The following is a 19,942-nucleotide window of genomic DNA, read 5'->3' on the forward strand; positions in this document are numbered from 1 at the left end:
CGTAACAGATTTCAACTCTGCGAGAGAAAGCACACAGAATGCCTTTTTCTGTGGTTACTGACGCTAATTGGCTATTTCCGCTAACGACGTAGTTTGCGCATGTGATATACTCTCCCGACATGCAAACACAGGAAACATTTTGAGTTACCCTACCCATAGAAGCAAACCAAGTGTAAATATCAACAATACTTTTCAAGTAATAAAATAATGAAATGTTATATGTTTAAGCCGGTCACAGTGTATAAATTAATTTTTATAGGAATATGCACCGTGGCAGCTCGCATTAAGGGACAATGGGCACATGCCCCACCAATTCGTTTTATTTTCCCACAAAAAAATACAGCAATTTTTGCTTAAAATTATCGGCTCAAAACTTAATGATGTAAGAGCTTCCATTCAGGCATGAACATACTGTGAAATGTAAATGCTTTCAGCTATGGTGAGCGAGTGGAATCATGGAATTATCTGGCTGGGGCTCTGTAGTTTTAGTGCCCATCCTTTGCACATGCACACAGATAACTCAGAGTTTCAAGTGCCCATCCTTTGCACATGCACACAGATAACTCAGAGTTTCAAGTGCAAGAAGAGGGGTTTGAGGTGATGTATGTGGGGTAGAGAAGATGAGAGGGGAAGCGTTGGCCAGGACTCAAGTCATTGGCGTGGTCATCCTGTGCACATGAGCAAATGGTTTTAAAACTATGTGTAGAACGCGATGAGAGCAAAAAGAAAGCTTACCGTTACATATGATGGTAACACTGCCATTACCCGAAGAACCAATTAAGTTGCCAGCTTAGCTATTCTGTAGCTAGATCTAGCTTTTTTTTTTTTTCTTTTTAGATTAGTTACTGTAATTGCTATATTTCAGACAGATCAAAGGCAATGCTTTACTACGTTTTCCGATTAATTTAGCTACTAATTAAACCTTTTAACATTGTTAATATAGAAGTTTAGCTATATTCAAAATTATGGTAGCTACTTTTTCTTTATTAAGAGTGTTGGCAACATTGACAACTGTTTGAAATACATGTTCTCGGTTCCCATGTTTGTATTCGTAGCAGCAATAATAAAATTCTGAGTGTTGCTAATAATTGTCTTTCTTCTTATTTTAAGTGTGAAGTTAGTTACATTAGTCTCCCTTGTGTACTTGTTCATTTCAATATGAATAAAGTTAGTGAACTAATTGGAAGGTAATTAGATTTCCACAGCAGAGTTCGTGCCAAGAAAGTCTTACAGCATTAGCAATGCTTTCAATTGAGAGTAAACTGGTGCGTTTGATTCCCAACTTCAACCAGCGAGTTATCGAAGTATTTGTTCGAGCCAAGGATCGAAGAATGACTTCATCTATAAATAAATGAAATTTTCAGGAATTCAGTATGACAAGCTTTTGATCATGTACTGAGGAACCTATGGATTCAATTAATCCAATATTAGTGTTTTAAGTTGTGCCCCGCCAAATAATTTGGTCACGAACTGCCACTGAATATGCACTATTTTTCCAAATTTTTTGACATTCTTTGTTTTTTCAATGGGCAAAAATATAGTCCGTTAATATCTGGTTTTCACAGGTTGTAATTGTATGGTAGGGTACATATGAATCAAACTACACATCAATTGAATGACAATTTATAATTAATAATTAATTTTACAAATTTACAGTATCACTTCTTTACCTTTTCATACTTGCTCAAGGCTCTAACATAAGACTGCCATGAAATAGGACTCTGTACTTAAGGATTACTATACAGCATTTGCTGGAGAAAATGAAAACTGGTACTGGGTATCTTTGGAACGTTTTCAATCCTCTCATTTCATGAGTACGGGATGAATTCGTGATGGGTATTTGATCTTCTTCAGAACACAGTACATAATGACAAAATATATGATTTAAAAGCACGGTGACATTTAAGGAAAATACTTTCAAACAGAAATAATGCACCAGATATAACTTACAAAGAATCTTTACACAATCCCTGTAATTGAATTCCATTAAGTTGCACGAAACTTAATGATCTATATATTTTAGGCATTTGTAGGCATCCATTAATGTTTCAAAGTAAGATTACAATTAAATGACTTCGAACAATGTGCAAGTACTTTGGTACATCACTAGAACAGTCAAATTCTGTTGAATGTATTATGTATGTGTTGTTAATATTACATGCAACAGGAAATTTCTGCTTATTTTGGATGCACTGTATTAGCATAGAATTTTAGAAACAGCATTAAGAGTAGTAATGTGGAAATTATGCAATCAAATTAAATGGTGCACAATTAAAATTAGTGTCCATTTCAGCACAATAATTGGCTTCTTTTTTTTTTTTTTTTTTTTTTTCAGAGTGCCATATGAATTCAGCATTCCGCATAAAATTAGGATATAATCAGAGTTAAAATTGTGTTCCTCGTTTAAAAAGAAAGAGGCTATGTACATTACTCACGAGTAAAAAGCATCTTCACTATATTATGATCAGGAACTTTGCACCTGATCCACCTTTGAACTCGTTTAATCTGCTTACTTCTTTAGGAAAGTCAGACAGTATTTGAAGTAATAACTATAAACTGTTAAAAATTTACTGAACAAATTTATTGGTATGTCAACAGTGATTTATTTCTCAAAGTAACTATTACTTCAAATTATATCAAAAACTTCCAAGAAAAGTGTGCAGATGTACGTTTATGACTTTCTTGGACAGTCAGAAAACATACCGTACCTGCAAAATTAAATAAATAGTTTGGAACAAACATTTGGAATCACTGCAATATCACATTCTAAGTTGGGTTATATAGCAGATATCTCTCAACAGACTACAACTCCGTTGAAGAGTACATCTGAGTCTTGATCCACTCGCATCTGCACACAACAACCTCCACTAACTGTAGCGGCCATATTTGCGTCTGCACTTAAGGCGCAGACTAGAAGCTCTGAACACCTTACTAGTAGTATGTGTTCTTATTTCGGTCTACAACCTAACGGTTGTAAAATCACGTAACACTTATCAAGGCAAGGCCTGTTAAGATGCTGTTTGACCACACGAAAAAAAATACAACAAACCTTTGAAGAAAAATATTAGTGGTGCCAATTAAGCAAAACTCATTAATTGATTGTAAACATAGGATTTATGTACATTTTAATATCGTCTAAGAAAAAAGTATATGGTATGTTTGGATGAATAAAGAATGTCCATGATGAATACTGACATCCAATGAGAATGTGTCACTTCATCACATTAACAAGTCTCTGTGAGCTAAACCTGTATTTGTTACATGCCAGTTCTCTTCACTTTACAATTTTCATGTGGAATTTTAACTTGTAAGATTCCCACTTCACGTGTGTGGTGAAGCTCACTGCTTCCATGAGGGCTTTCTTGTCGAGGTCGGATGCTGCTGCCTGGACCCACTAAAGGATTCTTTTTGTCAAGTAAATGGAAAGAGACCTAAAACCCAGCAACTTACATCACCAACCCTTTTAACCTGAGAACTCTACAAATCTGCTCACTGCTGTTCGGACGCACGCTCGCAAGCAAGCTAATAAAAAATGTCAACTGTTCCACATACGCATTCAATCACTATTTATTTATTCCGTGTACTCCCACCAATCCTTCTCATAGCCTTCATGGACATGTTCAAGCAAAACTTTCCTCCTACTGTCGCAGTATCTGAAATGAAAACAAAATTATTTTGTGAACACATATACTCAAAATTACGAAACATTTCATTTTCCTCATAGGAAAATGTAGTATTTGATATTACAGAAATTTGAGTAGCTATCTAGTTAGTCATTTCTTCTGACACACACTTCTTCTTTTATACAAAGTACAGCAAAATCCCTCGTAACCGGCAATACCAAAACAACAGCACTTTTAGCTAGGCCAAAAAAAAATGTTTAAATCTGCCACACTGCCACAGTCTGGGCCATCAGTTTTGCCACATTGGGAAGTTTGCACGAAACGAACTTTCGAACATTCGAACCTAAAATTAGAGTATTATTTATGTTGTGTGATGTGTTTTAATAAGAAAATCCACACAGCTTTTTATTATGTTCAGGCCGTCAATGTTGCCACATTAGAAAGTTGCACAACTTTCATTTTCAGTGAATATTCGAACCTAAAGTTAGTGTATTGTGTTGTGTAATGTGTTTTAATAAAGAAAATCCACACAGTTTTTATGTTTACTTAATTTATGTTTGAGCCATCAGTATTGCCACATCAGGAAGTTTGCATGAACTTTAATTTTCAGTGAATATTCGAACCTAAAATTAGTGTAACTTACTATTTGTGTTGTGTGATGTATTTTAATAAGGAAAATACATACAGTTTTTATGTTTATTCAGTTATGAGGAAGTGATTGAAAAATAAGCTTCCCATGGCTGCAGTTTCAATATTTGACACCATGAAATACAAACTATTCTTTGTATATACCGGTATTTATTCAGTTATCTGGCAAAATCTCGTATCCGGAACTAGTCTGGTCCCTTTGGTGCCAGATAAGAGGGATTCCACTGTAATTCTCTAGAGGCTAAGTTCCCATTTTAATATTTCATTGTGCTTGGCAAACTGTATTTGCATACAGCATTTGTAAAACAAATACCATATATTTATTGCTGTAGTAATCATGGTTTCATCATACCCAACCGGCATTGCTTTGATATGGAGCGTGTTTATATACAACACAATAGCTGCCAGCTATGTGTCAAGTATCACTATACTGTTTCACAAAACTGCACCCTTTCCCTTGCCTCACATCAAAGGTTCATGCTTCTCCCCTCCCTCTCTCTGTAATAAAGTAGAACGCACAAATGTTAATGTGTTTAACTTAATAGCCTGATAATGAAAGAAATTTTATCTTACATTTGTCTTTTTTTTAGACATGTTGGAAAAATTAAAAACTTGCCTGGAATGATGAATGGTCTGCCTTATTTAGAACTATTACAAACATTTAATTTTCTACAATAAAATATAAATTAACTTTAAAAACACAACATTCATATTGTCATGGCCAGCAATGTCAAAGCACCCGCAATGTGTGCTCTTAACAACTCACACAACATTTCCTTAAGAGCGATGATTATACTTTACTTTGCTAAAAAGTGAACCTTGTTGAATTTGTATTGCTTGTAATATGAGCAAGCACGCAGTGATCATGACAATCAGGCTTTGCATAACCAATGTTTTTTGTAGAGAGATACAAACAATTAGGCAATCAATCTTTTTGACCAACATTATGTAAAATTACGATCCTTTTCTCTCTCTAAAAAATTGAACTTTCAATGCCATTCACATGTACCATCATATCAGCATGGGTAGTGTGGTCGGTATACCACTGGCCTTCTGTGCTCGAGGTTGCGGGTTCGATCCCGGCCCAGGTCGATGGCATTTAAGTGTGCTTAAATGCGACATGCTCATATCAGTAGATTTACTCGGATGTAAAAACTTCTCTGGGACAAAATTCCAGCACACCCGTGACACTGATATAACCTCAGCAGTTGTGAGCATCGTTAAACAAACCATATTTTTTTTTGTATCATCTCACCCTCTTTTACTACATCGGACTATTTTTCATCGAAGTAAATTACTTGGTATGTTTTCGAAAGCAACTTTATAATTTTATAAAGATATTCATTTCACCAATCGGTAATTCTCGCACTTTGCATCATATCCTAATGAAGTCACTAACCAACATAGTGTTTTTTTACATGAGAATTTATTGATTTCCAAGCAGCATCCTTGTAGCTCTGTAATTGTTGGTTAAATCCTCTTGCATAAAACTTGTAGTTCCTGGCAAACTAAATCAGATGAAAAATTGGCAGTTTTTTGTAAAATTTCTTTTGCTGGTTTCTTTTTCTTTTAGGTGTTAGTTACTCCCTTCTTTACGATCTTGTTCACTGATTTCATGTTCAGTTTTACAATGTCTGCTGCTTCACTGATGGACACTTTCTCCCCATTCTTTCTAGCTACATAAGTCAATAACATTCAGCACTAGAGTTTGAGACTATTTAGGTAAATTAATTTCTTACACACGTTTCTTGATGTAATAGGTTCATTAATCATAATCGACGTAATTATCTAGAATTCATTAGTTTTAATTTTCGTTTACCCATGGTATCCAATGATTAGAACCATAATCTTTAAGCATGAAGTATAAGTAAGAACTGGTAACATTACAAAGTCATGTGGACTTAATGAATTGCTGTCATCTTCTGTAGTTATCTCTGATTGGCTGGCAAGAATTTGTCATTGGTTGAATTGTGGTATGTTATCAATGTCAAACAAATCCCACTTTAACATGTACAGTATGTTTATAGAAGAAAACTTTGTAGAGCCGAAGGGTACAATGAAATCATGGCTACTATACATCTAAATTACTAAGTTGATCACGAAAGAAGCACAATGCTTTTCCTTTCTAATGATAACCATATCTCTGCATCCAGAATGACTCAGAAGTAGTTCAATATAACTCACCTATATTTATCCTGCACTTTTTGTTTTATGTCAGCCAGGTTTTCTGAGGTAATGTCTCTTTCTAAATATTCGGATAAAGTTTCTGTAGCACTCTCCAGATCTTTTTGGTTCTCCTAAAACGACATCAACAATAATATTAATAATAATCGTATGAAATATTGAGAACATCTCACAAAATTAACCGAGATATTTTCATAGTTTTAAAGCTCAAAGTGTGGCTTTAGAGCAAGTGAACTTTATTTTCCTTTATAATTATCTAAAACTAAAATTTAATACCAGATTTGTGTTTGTTGACAAAAAAAAAAAAAAAAAAAAAAAAGTATTCAAAACAGCATTTAAAGCATTTAAAAAACAATGATCAGACAAATTTACTCCGTGAGTCCAGATCAAGCTGGTGAGGCTTGATCTTTGTAGATGATATTTTATTTGTATATAGTAATGTCAAAATATTATAGAATTTATAGGTTTTACCAGTATATGCTGCATTTGTACCCATTGTCCAGAGACTTGTTCCCTTTCAGCCCTGGGGTCTACTCAGTCTCTAACAGAAATGAGTACCAAGGGCATTTCTTTGGATGGCAGGCATGTGGTATCCCTATTGTGATTAAATTCCGACGATTGTCTGTAAAGGCAGAAGCCTTAACCTCTCGCCTTTGGGCTGTCACGGGGTTGACTTTACTTTGATTTGTTCAAATTTAAAACAGATGAAATATGATCTATCAAAGTCCCTTACCCTGCCTGTCATTTTTGTAACACATACGGGTAGTTAATAGGTATACTGTAAATTTTACATAATTATTAAATTTAGTATAATTTAAATTATATAACCCTTTAATTAATTTCCACTGATCTTCGTGTGTGTGCGTGTGTGTGTGTATATATATGTTGTTGTTGTTTTCTAATGCCAGGCATTTGACAATGAAGTCATTTGACCTCTTGCACTCCAATATTTTTCAAAGATATTATCATGACCAGCCACTGAAGCACAGATTTTGAGATGTTCTGAATCCATTTCTTGGTTTGAGTTGCACAATGGACAGTTAGGGGACTGATATATTCCAATTCTATGCAGGTGTTTGGTCAAACAATCATGGCCTGTTGCCAATCTAAATGCAGCTACAGACGATTTTCGTGGTAAATCGGGAATTAACTGTGGATTTTGATGCAGAGAGTTCCATTTTTTTCCCTTGGGATTGTGTTATTAAATTTTGTTTGTTGAAGTCTAAGTATGTAGATTTAATAAATCTTTTCACAGAGTCATACGTAGATTTAGTAACAGGTCTGTAAGTAGCAGTGCTGCCCTTCTTTGCTAAAGCATCCGCATTCTCGTTTCCCAGGATTCCACAATGGGATGGTATCCATTGGGATACAATTCTTTTATTGAGTGATATTAATTGAGAGAGCATTTTATTTATTTCTGCTGTTTGAGATGAAGGTGTGTGTTTAGAGACTATTGATAGAATAGCTGCTTTGGAGTCTGACAATATAACTGCATTCCTAAATTTATTGATGTGGCATAGAAGATTCCTGAGACTTTCACTTATTGCAATGATTTGACCATCAAAACTTGTTGTTCTATATCCAAGAGATCTATAAAGTGAGAAGAGACAGCACGTAACACCTGCACTGGCACCTTGTTCTCTGGAGATCAAGGATCCATCGGTGTATAAATGAAGCCAGTTTTGTGGAGGGTACCTAATATTAATTGTCTCTAAAGACAATTGTTTCAGTGTTTACTTCTGATTTCAGTATTTCTTCTGTTAAATTTAGATTATATTCTATATTTAATAGAGTTAAAGGGTTTGGTTTAATTTGTAAGTTTTCTTTTAAATTCGGGATATTGATTTTCTGTTTTAATTCTTGAACAATGGATATGAAACTTTTTTGAGTTTTCAACCTACAAAGAGGACTGTATGAATGCCAATTGTTTCCTGGTAATCTGATAAGTTTTTCATATTGAATCAGTGCTTTTTCTTCTATTGTCATTTTGATGCTGTTAATGTTAGTGAGGAATCTCATAGAATCTATTGGAGTTGTTTTGATTCCACCAGTAATGAGTCTGAGAGCTTGGGTTTGAACATATTCTATGTCGTTTATGAAAGGTGAAGTAATCAAAATTTCTCCACAGTATGTCAGCACTGGCTGTATAAACATTTTGTATGTAGTGTTCAAAGTATTCCTAGAGCATCCCCATTTCTTTCCTGCTAGTCTTTTTAGAAGGGAGAATCTTTTACGAGCTTTTTCAGAAATGTATTTCAAATGGTTGCTCCATGTTAACTTACTATCGAAAATAACTCCAAGATATTTGGATTCATAAGTCCTAGGAAGGTGTTGGCCATTGTATTGGATATTGAATTCTCTTTCTTTTTTACCGAGTGAAAATATTTGGTAGTTCTTTTGCTTAAATATATATAAGTAATTCACAATTCCAAATCTGTACAAGTCGAAGCAATCCATTTATTCACGGGTAGAAAATTATTCTTAGACCTCAAAAGGTTTCCGGATTACACAATCTGTTTAATTTTTTAATTCTTTATTATAATCCTAGAAAATCATGATCAGTGGAATGTAGGTACATACATTCTTTAGGTAAACACTGAAATACTAAAACAATTGTCTTTAGAGACAATTAATATTAGATACCCTCCACAAAACTGGCTTCATTTATACACTGACGGATCCTTGGATCTCCAGAGAACAAGGTGCCGGTGCAGGTGTTACGTGCTGTCTCTTCTCACTTTATAGATCTCTTGGGTATGGAACAACAAGTTTTGATGGAGAAATCATTGCAATAAGTGAAAGTCTCAGGAATCTTCTATGCCACATCAGTAAATTTAAAAATGCAGTTATAGTGTCAGACTCCAAAGCAGCTATTCTATCAATAGTCTCTAAACACACACCTTCATCTCAAACAGCAGAAATAACTAAAATGCTCTCTCAATTAATATCACTCAATAAAAGAATTGTATTCCAATGGATACCATCCCATTGTGGAATCCTGGGAAACGAGAATGCAGATGCTTTAGCAAAGAAGGGCAGCACTGCTACTTACAGACCTGTTACTAAATCTACGTATTACTCTGTGAAAAGATTTATTAAATCTACATACTTAGACTTCAACAAACAAAATTTGACAACACAATCCCAAGGGAAAAAATGGAACTCTCTGCATCAAAATCCACAGTTAATTCCCGATTTACCACGAAAATCGTCTGTAGCTGCATTTAGATTGGCAACAGGCCATGATTGTTTGACCAAACACCTGCATAGAATTGGAATATATCAGTCCCCTAACTGTCCATTGTGCAACTCAAACCAAGAAATGGATTCGGAACACCTCAAAATCTGTGCTTCAGTGGCTGGTCATGATAATATCTTTGAAAAATATTGGAGTGCAAGAGGTCAAATGACTTCATTGTCAAACACCTGGCATTAGAAAACAACATTCTTTAGGTAATAAAGGAGTACATATATTAATGATGAATGCAGTTACTTGATTTGTTTTTTTTAAAGTAGGTTATTTACGGTTCTTTATCAACATTTTAGGTTATTTAGCATCTGAATGAGATGAAGGTGATAATGCTGGTGATATGGGTCCGGAGTCTAGCACCGAAAGTTACCCAGTATTTGCTCATATTGGGTTGAGGGAAAACTCCGGAAAAAACCTCAACCAGGTGACTTGCCCTGACCGGGAATCGAACCCAGACCACCTGGTTTCACGGCCAGATGCGCTGTTACACCACAGGTGTGGACACTTGATTTGTTATTATATAAAGTTCTTCAATAAAGAATCTTACAACCAGAAATAGTAATCTGAAATAAAGTGAAACAATGAACTTACTTCAAATATAACAGACTGGTTGTTCTTCCGTAAGTAGTATGCGAAGACATAGGTGTACATTAATGTCTGCCGACATTGGCACAGGATATCAACAGCTTTCTTCAGAAACTGAACCTGATACATAAATATAAAGAGTATATATATCATTTTTCTCTTTTAATTTTCATTAACTCCTATGTAAAGTAAAATGTAGTTATGATCAAAAGTTACCTCAATCCATGACATGTTATGTTGCTGCATTTCTTCCATCTTTTCCTTAACTGAAGCATACAATTTATGTTCGAACTTGAGTGACTGCATGTGATTCATATACCTATTACAATAAAACAAATATCGCTGAAGTGCAGCTCGTGATCTTTCTTGTGCATCTCTGGCTGCCTTTGCTTCTTCTTCATCATATCGATTACAATTGTACCTGTTAACAAAAGGTAATAATGTTAAATGAATCTGCTGTGAGGTTATATCTGAAAATTATTTTCAGACAACTGAGATTGACATTTATGTATCACAGTTACACTCGAGAATTCAATATCACCTTCTTCTTGTACACTTAATCGAGAAACAACTGAATGCTGTGAATGTTGTAAGTACTGTTCAGCTCTCATGGAAATACATGAAGCATCAATACATATATGGACACAGTTTCAACATTGGGGCTCAAAATTTGATTTCCAGCATCTGACATCCCACAAGGCACATTGATCGAAAGAGTTCAACTTTAATCACTTTCTTCTGCAAGATAGCATTACCAAAAAATGGAATAATTTTGAATTCATTAGCTTGTTAAGTCAACTATTAACTTAATATTTTGCACCTCAAGGAGGCACTCAACTATTCTTTGATAAACTGTGCACTAACACCACTGCCATCTCCTTTTTCTTGCCCTCGTCCATCATTTCAGGGATTTAGATGATCACCTCTTGTGACTTCTATTTTCCATTCCAGTACAGCTAACAAGTGTCTTTTGAAATTTTTTTTTTCTTTTTCAATAAATTTTTTAAAATTTTCACAACTCTCATCCTTGCTGATTCTTTCATAAACGTTTAAGTAATTTAATCTGTACATTACCAATAATGTAACAATAAATAAACCTAAGAAATTAAATGTATTTTAATAAAAAAGAAGATAAACTTCACTTTTTCACTAATTATGTTTGTATTCTGATCAGTTTAAAACTACATAATTATAATTTTGATATAATTTTCGAGGTAAATATTAGAGATAAAAAAACACCTACACAAACATACGAAATTTAAATGACCCTATGAATGTGATGAAATGTAATGTAATGCATTCAAGTTTATAAATATAAAAAAAGAGAGATGAGAGAATGGATGCTGAGAAATCACGATGAATCATCTCTTCTCAGAAATGCAACTGGTAATAACTCAACACAAAAAGTAACAGATGAGTTGTTAATGTAATTTCACGACATTGTGCAATGTCAAAAAAGTCACTACAATGCAATGGGGAAATACCTATTACCAGATATTGCGCAATATCACAACACAAAGGAAGGAAAAACTAATTTTGTCGATTTTCGAAAAGGGAATTAATTCTTTAACATGATATAAGATTGGTGATCTTTTAATGCTTTTCAGTGAATAAATATACAAGTGAAATAAAACTATTCATAAAAGGGTAAAAATATTCTTGTTTGAGAACTAAATTATTTTTACCCTTCTGCATTTATTATACAATACAGCAATATTTTGCAAAATGTTACTATTGGATTAAGAAGGATGGCTCACAATACTCTTATTCAACAGTATCTATTTTGTATCATGGTTTACTGCAACTGAAAACTGATAACTATTAAGAGCATGTATGTATAAATACCATATGTTTTTAGAATACAGCGCTGCAAAATATTATCTTTTCTCGTATTTCTACTACAAACGATTAATGAAATATTTAGAAAATCTAAAAAATAAAATTTGATGTTTGTGCTTAAAAATGTTGTTGTTGTTATTTTCTAATGCCAGGTGTTTGACAATTAAGTCATTTGACCTCTCGCACTCCAATATTTTTCAAAGATATTATCATGGTCAGCCACTGAAGCACAGATTTTGAGGTGTTCCGAATCCATTTCTTGGTTTGAGTTGCACAATGGGCAGTTAGGGGACTGATATATTCCAATTCTATGCAGGCATTTGGCCAAACAATCATGGCCTGTTGCCAATCTAAATGCAGCTACAGACGATTTTCTTGGTAAATCGGGAATTAACTGTGGATTATGGATGCAGAGAGTTCCATTTTTTCCCTTGAGATTGTGTTATCAAATTTTGTTTGTTGAAGTCTAAGTATGTAGATTTAATAAATCTTTTCACACAGTAATACATAGATTTAGTAACAGGTCTGTAAGTAGCAGTGCTGCCCTTCTTTGCTAAAGCATCTGCATTCTCGTTTCCCAGGATTCCACAATGGATGGTATCCATTGGAATACAATTCTTTTAAATTATTAAAATTAAAAATGTAGTTTTCTGACAGCACCTCATTGCCATTAGAACTGGACATAATTGTTCATACAGCTGATATAAGCTAGCTTCGTGACAAAAGCTGTAGCCAGTCAAAAAGTAGCCACACTGAGAAAATTACTCTGTATCACCACTATGCCCAAAACTTCATTTTTCATTTCTATGATCAACGAAATCTAAGTTACATTATTCGTGTTCATGCTTATAAAAACTAACTTTTGGTCAGAACAGTTCAGCCAAGTTAAAATAATGCATTTATCTATCCTGACAATGAGGATGAATCTCTTGTATTATTTATGTAACTGCCACACTGCAGATAATCCTAACCCTGAAGTTATTAATCAATGGTTAGATGAAGTCTCAAATTAATCTCCTATTTACATGTAGTCGAAGATTGTATTGTATTTCCTATGTATTGATAACTTGAAAAGTCCATACATTCCTTCTCAGAAATTTAAATAGTTCAACATGTATATTTTCTTCAGGGTGTAAAACACTATCTAGATTTATTCCAATTTGACAAAGAAAGTGTTCTGCATATGATGTGTTCTATTTACGTTAATTTCAGTTCTCTTTGGAATATCCTCTATAAATATTATATACAGAAGTATAACTAAACATAGACGTATGTACTTACTATAGACCTATGTAGCTTGTGTTTATAGATAATTTTTAAAACTAATTACTCACCATGATGAACCATGTGGTTCCCATGGACCAAGACAAACCCAACAAAAATCAGCCTTACAATTTTGATTCTTGCACACCATATGGTTGCAACCACCATCTTTCTCAATGGTCACATTACATTTGGGGCATTCCTGAAAATAAAGTAATGCACATTTATTTATATTATTGATATTTCTACTTTCTAATAAGTAGGCTACTAAATTATCTAAAATAATTTATGTACTTACTGTATATATTTACATCTGACTTTAAAATCTATTTTTCCCAAGACTGTTACAATTAAATCAATAGAAAATGAAACAATGTGTATTAAGGTGTGTTTACACCTGTGAATGAAGCCAAATATTTCAACAACATTTCGGTTGAGTTTCTCATAGGAATTAAATCAAATCTTTTATATTAAATTAAAATACAATAAGCTCGGAAATATGTATCTTTTACAGGCTATTGCAGCGCAAGGCAAAGATGAGGCTTTCCCATTTATTCAGACTGCTGCACCCATTCAACATCGAATAGGGAGCAACCTTTCTCAGTTCTTTCTTACAGCTTAATCTCTGTCATAGACCTTTTCTTTGAAGCTAGTGAGGTGAAAAAATCCGCACTTTCACTTCTGATAGGAACAGGCTAGTTTATACGGAGTTTTACGCTTGTCAAACAGTTCTCATTTTTCCCTTTGAAACCTGTCTTTTGAAGAAGAAATCAAATGAGAAATGCATTCGCAATTTAAGAGGTGATATCTGAAGAACAGTGTGCTGTCAATATCGTGTGTTGTAAGATTGTTAAAAAAATGGAGAAAACTGATTCATTGTTAAACAGAAAGAGCCGTGACTCAAGAAAAACTTAGAAGATATGCGTGTAACATTAGAACTAAGCCATAAAATGTCAAGCCACTGTCTAGCTCAGGAAATCAAAATATCATAAAGATCAGTTTTAAGGAGACTGTCATTCACAGCTTGCAGTCTACCGATTTTCATGCGAGTTAATTTTTGTAAATGAATGCTCATGATGGAATTGGATTCATCGTGATTTCTCAGCATCCATTCTCTCATCTCTCATTTAAAGTAGTGGTGTACATTCTCAAAATTCAAGATTTTGGGCGACCAAAAACAACCATAGTGCACACAATCAAAAAGTAGAAATTTGGTCAATGATTATGGCAATCTCGTTCTGATCCAAGTGTGTGTGATTTTTATCTATGAGGAAACTTAAACAATATAACGTAATAAATCATCACATTTTACAGAAGTTAAAAACTGAAATAAGAAGAGTAGTACAAGAAATATTGCAGAATTTCCAACAAATACCTTAACATGATGGCAAGTGAAATATTTTATTTTTATTTTGCTATTATTTCCCCTGTATGCCAAAAACGATTTCACCCAATGGTTGCTGTTTGGCTGCAAATTAAATATATATATATATATATATATATATATATATATATATATATATATATATATTACGTAAAATGTGAACAATATTTCATTACATCTATAGCAATAATTTTTAAAGGAATTCCAAAAGACTTAAAACATTCAACTGAGAATTTTGGAATTGTTCCCCTTGCTCCGAACAATAATCCAAATACTTCAATCTGTTCTTGTATATGATAATAATCCCTAAAGTACATTGCAGCCAGAAAAACGAGAAAGCATTACCTCTGCTTTGCACTGTGTATATTGAACACAACAGAAATTGCAGACTTTAAATCCAAAAACATTTCTATCATTTTGTTCCACTAAAATACCAATAATGATAAACGGCATAACAAATTCTTAAATATTATATAGTCAATTTATCCTTTTCCTTTGTTTCACATAGACCTACTGCCAATTAAAGGTTTACTTGCAACAACAGACTGACACAGAATACAAATAATGGAAAAAGCTTTTATTTTAAGGCCTGATTGAAATATAGCAATAAAGAATAATTCTTAAAAATACAGATTATTACATACCTTTGTATTGGCTGCTATCCAATTGGAAGTCTCGGAGTCATCATCACATTTCTTGATCCACTTTCTGAGCAAATGGCATTTAACTGGATCATGCCAATTCTCGCCACAGGCAAAGCAGAAGGTATGAGTACACTTACAAGTTACAGGTCGAGCTTCTACATACTGGACTTTAATTGCATTATTGCAGTCTGGAGATGGGCACCACCTTAACAATCTATTACACTAAAATTAAAAAAGAAAATAATAATAATAAACAAAATTGTTACAAACAATGAGGTACTGGTTATTATATCAGTCCATAAAAACTTAATCATAATCAAACATTCACACACTATTACATTATACACACAAGAGGCTATTGAAAATGCAATGACCTCTACATACCATCTCAGACCACAGTAAGATTTAATACTTGAAGGATTGATAAAAAGTCAAGTCACAGACTGTAAGACAGAGAATGCTTACGAAGAATGGCTAAAACAAAAATCAATTAGCTTACAGTTTTAACAGACTGAACATATATTTATTGCACAAGTGATGTCTTCTATTTTCATTATCAATACTTAGGTCCTACCTATTCCAATTAAAAATGAGTACCAAATAAATCGAAGTCAAGTTGAGAAGAATCAATGACTTCATTGTCAAGAAGTGCTAGGTAATGGGAATCAGCCAAGCGACCAATATATTTAAAGTTCTGAAAATATTTATCTTTCAAGCACAGAATTAACAAGATTAAAAAATTCCTAAAATTGCTATGCAGTATTCCAAAATACCCCAACTCCTGAAACAAATATAAGCTGTTTACTGATGTCATACTTGCATAGGCCTATTCATAAAATATTATTTCTTCTTCATTATACTACAAAACCAGAACTATTCTTGTTGTAGGTCTAGTGACAGTTAGTTGTTTGGACTGATGAAGTAATGGATGTAGTCAAAGTAATTTCCTTCTGTAATGTCATGTTGTGTATGAGATTCGGTCGGCTATTCAATATAATAGATGTAAGATGGGGGAGAACTGAATAATTTGTCTTATTTATATCTGTCGTGTGAGAAGAAGAAGAGATAGCGAGAATGCATGTGAATATGTTTTCATTAAATGTATTTTTCAAATCAAAAAGTTGTAATACTTACTCTCCTCCAATTCAAGAGAGTTAATTTATTTTATTTATTTATATTTTTTTACTTACTGCGCCTTTATTTTGTGTTTCTGGGAAATATGTATTTTATTCTTTTGTCCATTAAATTAGGATTAGTTTGGTTTGCTGCTCTTTATATGATCACTTAATGAACAGAATACATTTTTTGAAAAGTAGTTATCTTTTATTTTGAATGTTTAGATGTCATTATGTTTGTTTTGTTAGGTATTATGATTTATTTTTAAATTTAGTATCTTGTCTATGGATTTAGTATTTTACGGTATATTTAAAGGTGTCCTGTTGGTGTCATTTGTGAGGTTCAGACCTGTCTTTGGACAGTTGACTAAATAACAATGTGTATTACTGTTATATACAAAAAATTATATTACCAGCATAATATATAAAATAATAATTACTCTGTAAAAGAAACTTTTTCTTCCCTTATCAATTTATTTGAACATATCACTGTTCTGGAGGAACAATGACATAAGTGCAACATGGAAAGTTTTTCAGAAACAAAAAACAGAATCTTATTTACATATAAATACATATGTAAATAAATAATAAATATTTGAAAAAAAAATTATTATGACAATCGAAATAAAGCAAAATATAATTTTGGGTTACTTTTAAATAGTAGGGATGTTTTTAATGTTCACCTCAATTTTAAAATTGCGTCATTGTTCTTCCGGAACAGCAATATATACATATCGTAAGAGTTCGACCTACTGTAACGATATGATTTTATCTGCACAATTTCCGAACTTCGGAATCACGTTGACATGTACATGACAGTAAAAATGACATCTGTCAGAAAGCGTAAGACCTATCTTTTTCTTACTAGTTAAATCTAAGTCTTACCTCAACAAAGCTGTTAGTTATAAGATGCTGGTACTTGAGCTTCACTTTGGAATCTCTGACAAGACGCATGACAGTGGCATCATCAACCAAGATGTCACAGCCATGAGCAGCACATGCAATAGTTTGTCCGACACCTTCCTCCATGATCTTTGTAGTGAGATATTCACCCCAACACTGTGTGCAGAATCTATGTCCGCACTCCAGCCCTGTCATCATCTTCAAACAAAACCAAAGTACCGGTAACTGATAATGCTAACGTAACATTTCGAAAAACATAACCTTTATTGTTTCTGACCCTTATAATCTCTATATATATTAGTGACAGAATTAAGATAATAAACATAAAATAGGCATAGTAATTCTAAAACAAAGTTTTGAACAGACTAAAAGCCTAAGAAGCCCTTTTCTTCTATGGCAGGATTACACAATATTACGTTTCATTACTGATTTTGCTATTTCTGAGTTACACCGTACATAAATTTATGACACCTTATCAATATGCCTTATTTTTATTCAGTGTTATTAATTACAGTATACGCATAAGCCTATACTACTTACTGAAGATGGAAGGACCATGAAACATATTTCACATTCTTCAGTACCAGTAGTTGATGTTCTTCTAGGTGGCTGTAATAAAAGATGCTACTTAATTATGATGCTAATATATACACATATATTTTATCACTGCTAACGCACAAAGCCCTTAATGCGAGTAGTAAGATATTACGTACCTTTACCTTAGGTCTATTAATTACAGTTGGCTTCCTGAAGGGGTTTATAACGCGTGCTTCTGAAAACAGCTGATCCTGATCTCCATCATAAAATCTTTCCATCAACTTTTCTTTGTCCCATTTAAAGTGGTTTAATAAAATGCGTGTTGTAGTCGCTGGAATCTGTATAAGTATATTACAAAATGATTACCAACCATTTACAATTAAAGGCGTCATATCTATTTCAGAACTTCACTGTCCTTGACAAATTACCTATTTCTAACCCCTTTTAATGCTATACAAGACCTATTTCTAGATTTATCGAATATTTAAGTTTATCTTACCTCTACTACAGTATTTACTTCTTTGATGGAATCAACCATATGTTGTACTATTTCCTCCGTTGATAGAACTTCAAATGGATATTCGTCAACTTCAGTTTGTCTTTCTCTTGGGTTATTGGTCTCAACTTCCATTGCAAAGTCAACATCATCCCCGCTTGATTCGTTCCCAGAGTCAACATCGTCGTAAAGTGTCTCCTCTTCTGAATCCATAATTTGGAAACAATTGAATGAAACCTCCCTCCGGAAGCACCGGGAGAACGCTTAAATTTTAATACGTAAATATATTACTCCACTGATTTGGATAAGGTCAGCAATCTAATAACTGGTGCACCTGTGCCCTGTGCCTCTGACGATGTTTAGCACATGACGTCAGCTCCTGTCTGGCGCAAAGGCTCATGGGTATAATATTGACAGTCAATGACAACATTTTTCATTTGAAAAGTCTGCGATGTTTACATGATATATAACAAATTCTGCTCAAAGTACAAGATTGATAACCCGCTATTCGTTTATAAGGAGAGAGTAAGCTGTTTCTGCTACATTGGGCCCCCAAACCATATATAGTTTCTAATTTGTAGGTGCTTCTGCCCTTCAGTTGTTTTTAACAGTTGAGTGCGGGTACTCCGAAAAAAAGTTTACGAAAATATACATCAGTGTAATCATTGTGATAAACGAGTCTTATGTATTCATTAAAGTATTATAAACTACAGCTACAACTATATACATATTCATTGTAAAATGTGTGAAGTTGCTCGACTTCATTAATGCTGAAATAGCGATGTCAGTGCCACAAATTAGAGATTATACGCTTGTGGAGAGGTTAGGTGCAGGTAGTTATGCTACTGTTTATAAAGCTTTTAAGAAGGTATGCCCATAATTTTATCTTATAACTGTATTGTAACTAAATTTATGTAGTTTTAAGTTATACTCCAGTATTCTTAAAACGTGGATATCGATTATAGGCAACTCTAATTTAAATGTTCATTATATTACAATCTAAATATTATGTTCAGAAATAATATTATATTAAAGAACGATAGTTATCTTTTTCATGACAGATTTGCACTTAACTATATGTTAATGTATTTCACATTTCCTTGAGCTTACTTCATATGTTTGTAACAGAATGGTCCAAGAGAAGTGGTTGCTGTTAAGTGTGTGGAGAAGAAACAGCTGTCAGGATCAGCAGTAGATAACATTATTACAGAAATAACGTTACTGAAACTGTTAAAACATGAGTACATTGTGGAAATGAAAGATTTTCAGTGGGATGAAAGGTTTGTGATACCTAGGTATTTATGTGGTAAATTGAAATAAGGTTAAAAATAGTATTATACTGTAAGCAGTACCTTATTACTATTAAAAATGCGTTAAGAGAAACAGTATTGAAATGACGTAAGAAACTATACCTATAATGAAGCTTTTTTTTAGTGTTACCAGCGTGTAGACCCTAACTTTTTTTTTTTTT

The 19,942-nt window shown here is 33.4% G+C and overlaps 2 protein-coding genes across 10 annotated transcripts in view; one reads left to right on the forward strand and one right to left on the reverse strand.

The window, feature by feature from the left end:
* Positions 1-1,607: 1,607 nt before the first annotated feature.
* Positions 1,608-18,894, reverse strand: ari-1 (E3 ubiquitin-protein ligase ariadne-1). Of its 2 annotated transcripts, none has more exons than XM_069839702.1 (10): positions 18,475-18,894; positions 18,152-18,313; positions 17,979-18,047; positions 17,421-17,636; positions 15,421-15,642; positions 13,464-13,594; positions 10,507-10,711; positions 10,297-10,410; positions 6,456-6,568; positions 1,608-3,653 (listed from the first exon to the last, which is right to left on the reverse strand). In XM_069839702.1, the coding sequence occupies exons 1-10, from the start codon at positions 18,682-18,684 to the stop codon at positions 3,572-3,574; spliced, it is 1,524 nt and encodes a 507-aa protein (XP_069695803.1). In that variant the 5' UTR covers positions 18,685-18,894; the 3' UTR covers positions 1,608-3,571. The 2 variants fall into 2 exon arrangements, with proteins under 2 accessions (XP_069695803.1, XP_069695804.1); XM_069839703.1 differs by having other exon boundaries at positions 18,158-18,313; positions 18,475-18,832.
* A 26-nt stretch (positions 18,895-18,920) lies between these two features.
* Positions 18,921-19,942, forward strand: part of Aduk (Another Drosophila Unc-51-like kinase) — a 76,449-nt gene continuing 75,427 nt past the window's right edge. For 7 of the 8 annotated variants that reach the window (XM_069839707.1, XM_069839710.1, XM_069839704.1 and 4 more), the window contains exons 1-2: positions 18,921-19,339; positions 19,600-19,751. In XM_069839707.1, the coding sequence (XP_069695808.1) occupies positions 19,253-19,339; positions 19,600-19,751 (239 nt within the window). In that variant the 5' untranslated portion in view covers positions 18,921-19,252. The remainder of the gene's footprint in view (positions 19,340-19,599; positions 19,752-19,942) is intronic. The other variant, XM_069839711.1, reaches the window with a different exon arrangement.

Source organism: Periplaneta americana, chromosome 11, assembly GCF_040183065.1.
Source record: "Periplaneta americana isolate PAMFEO1 chromosome 11, P.americana_PAMFEO1_priV1, whole genome shotgun sequence".
Lineage (NCBI taxonomy): Eukaryota > Metazoa > Arthropoda > Insecta > Blattodea > Blattidae > Periplaneta > Periplaneta americana.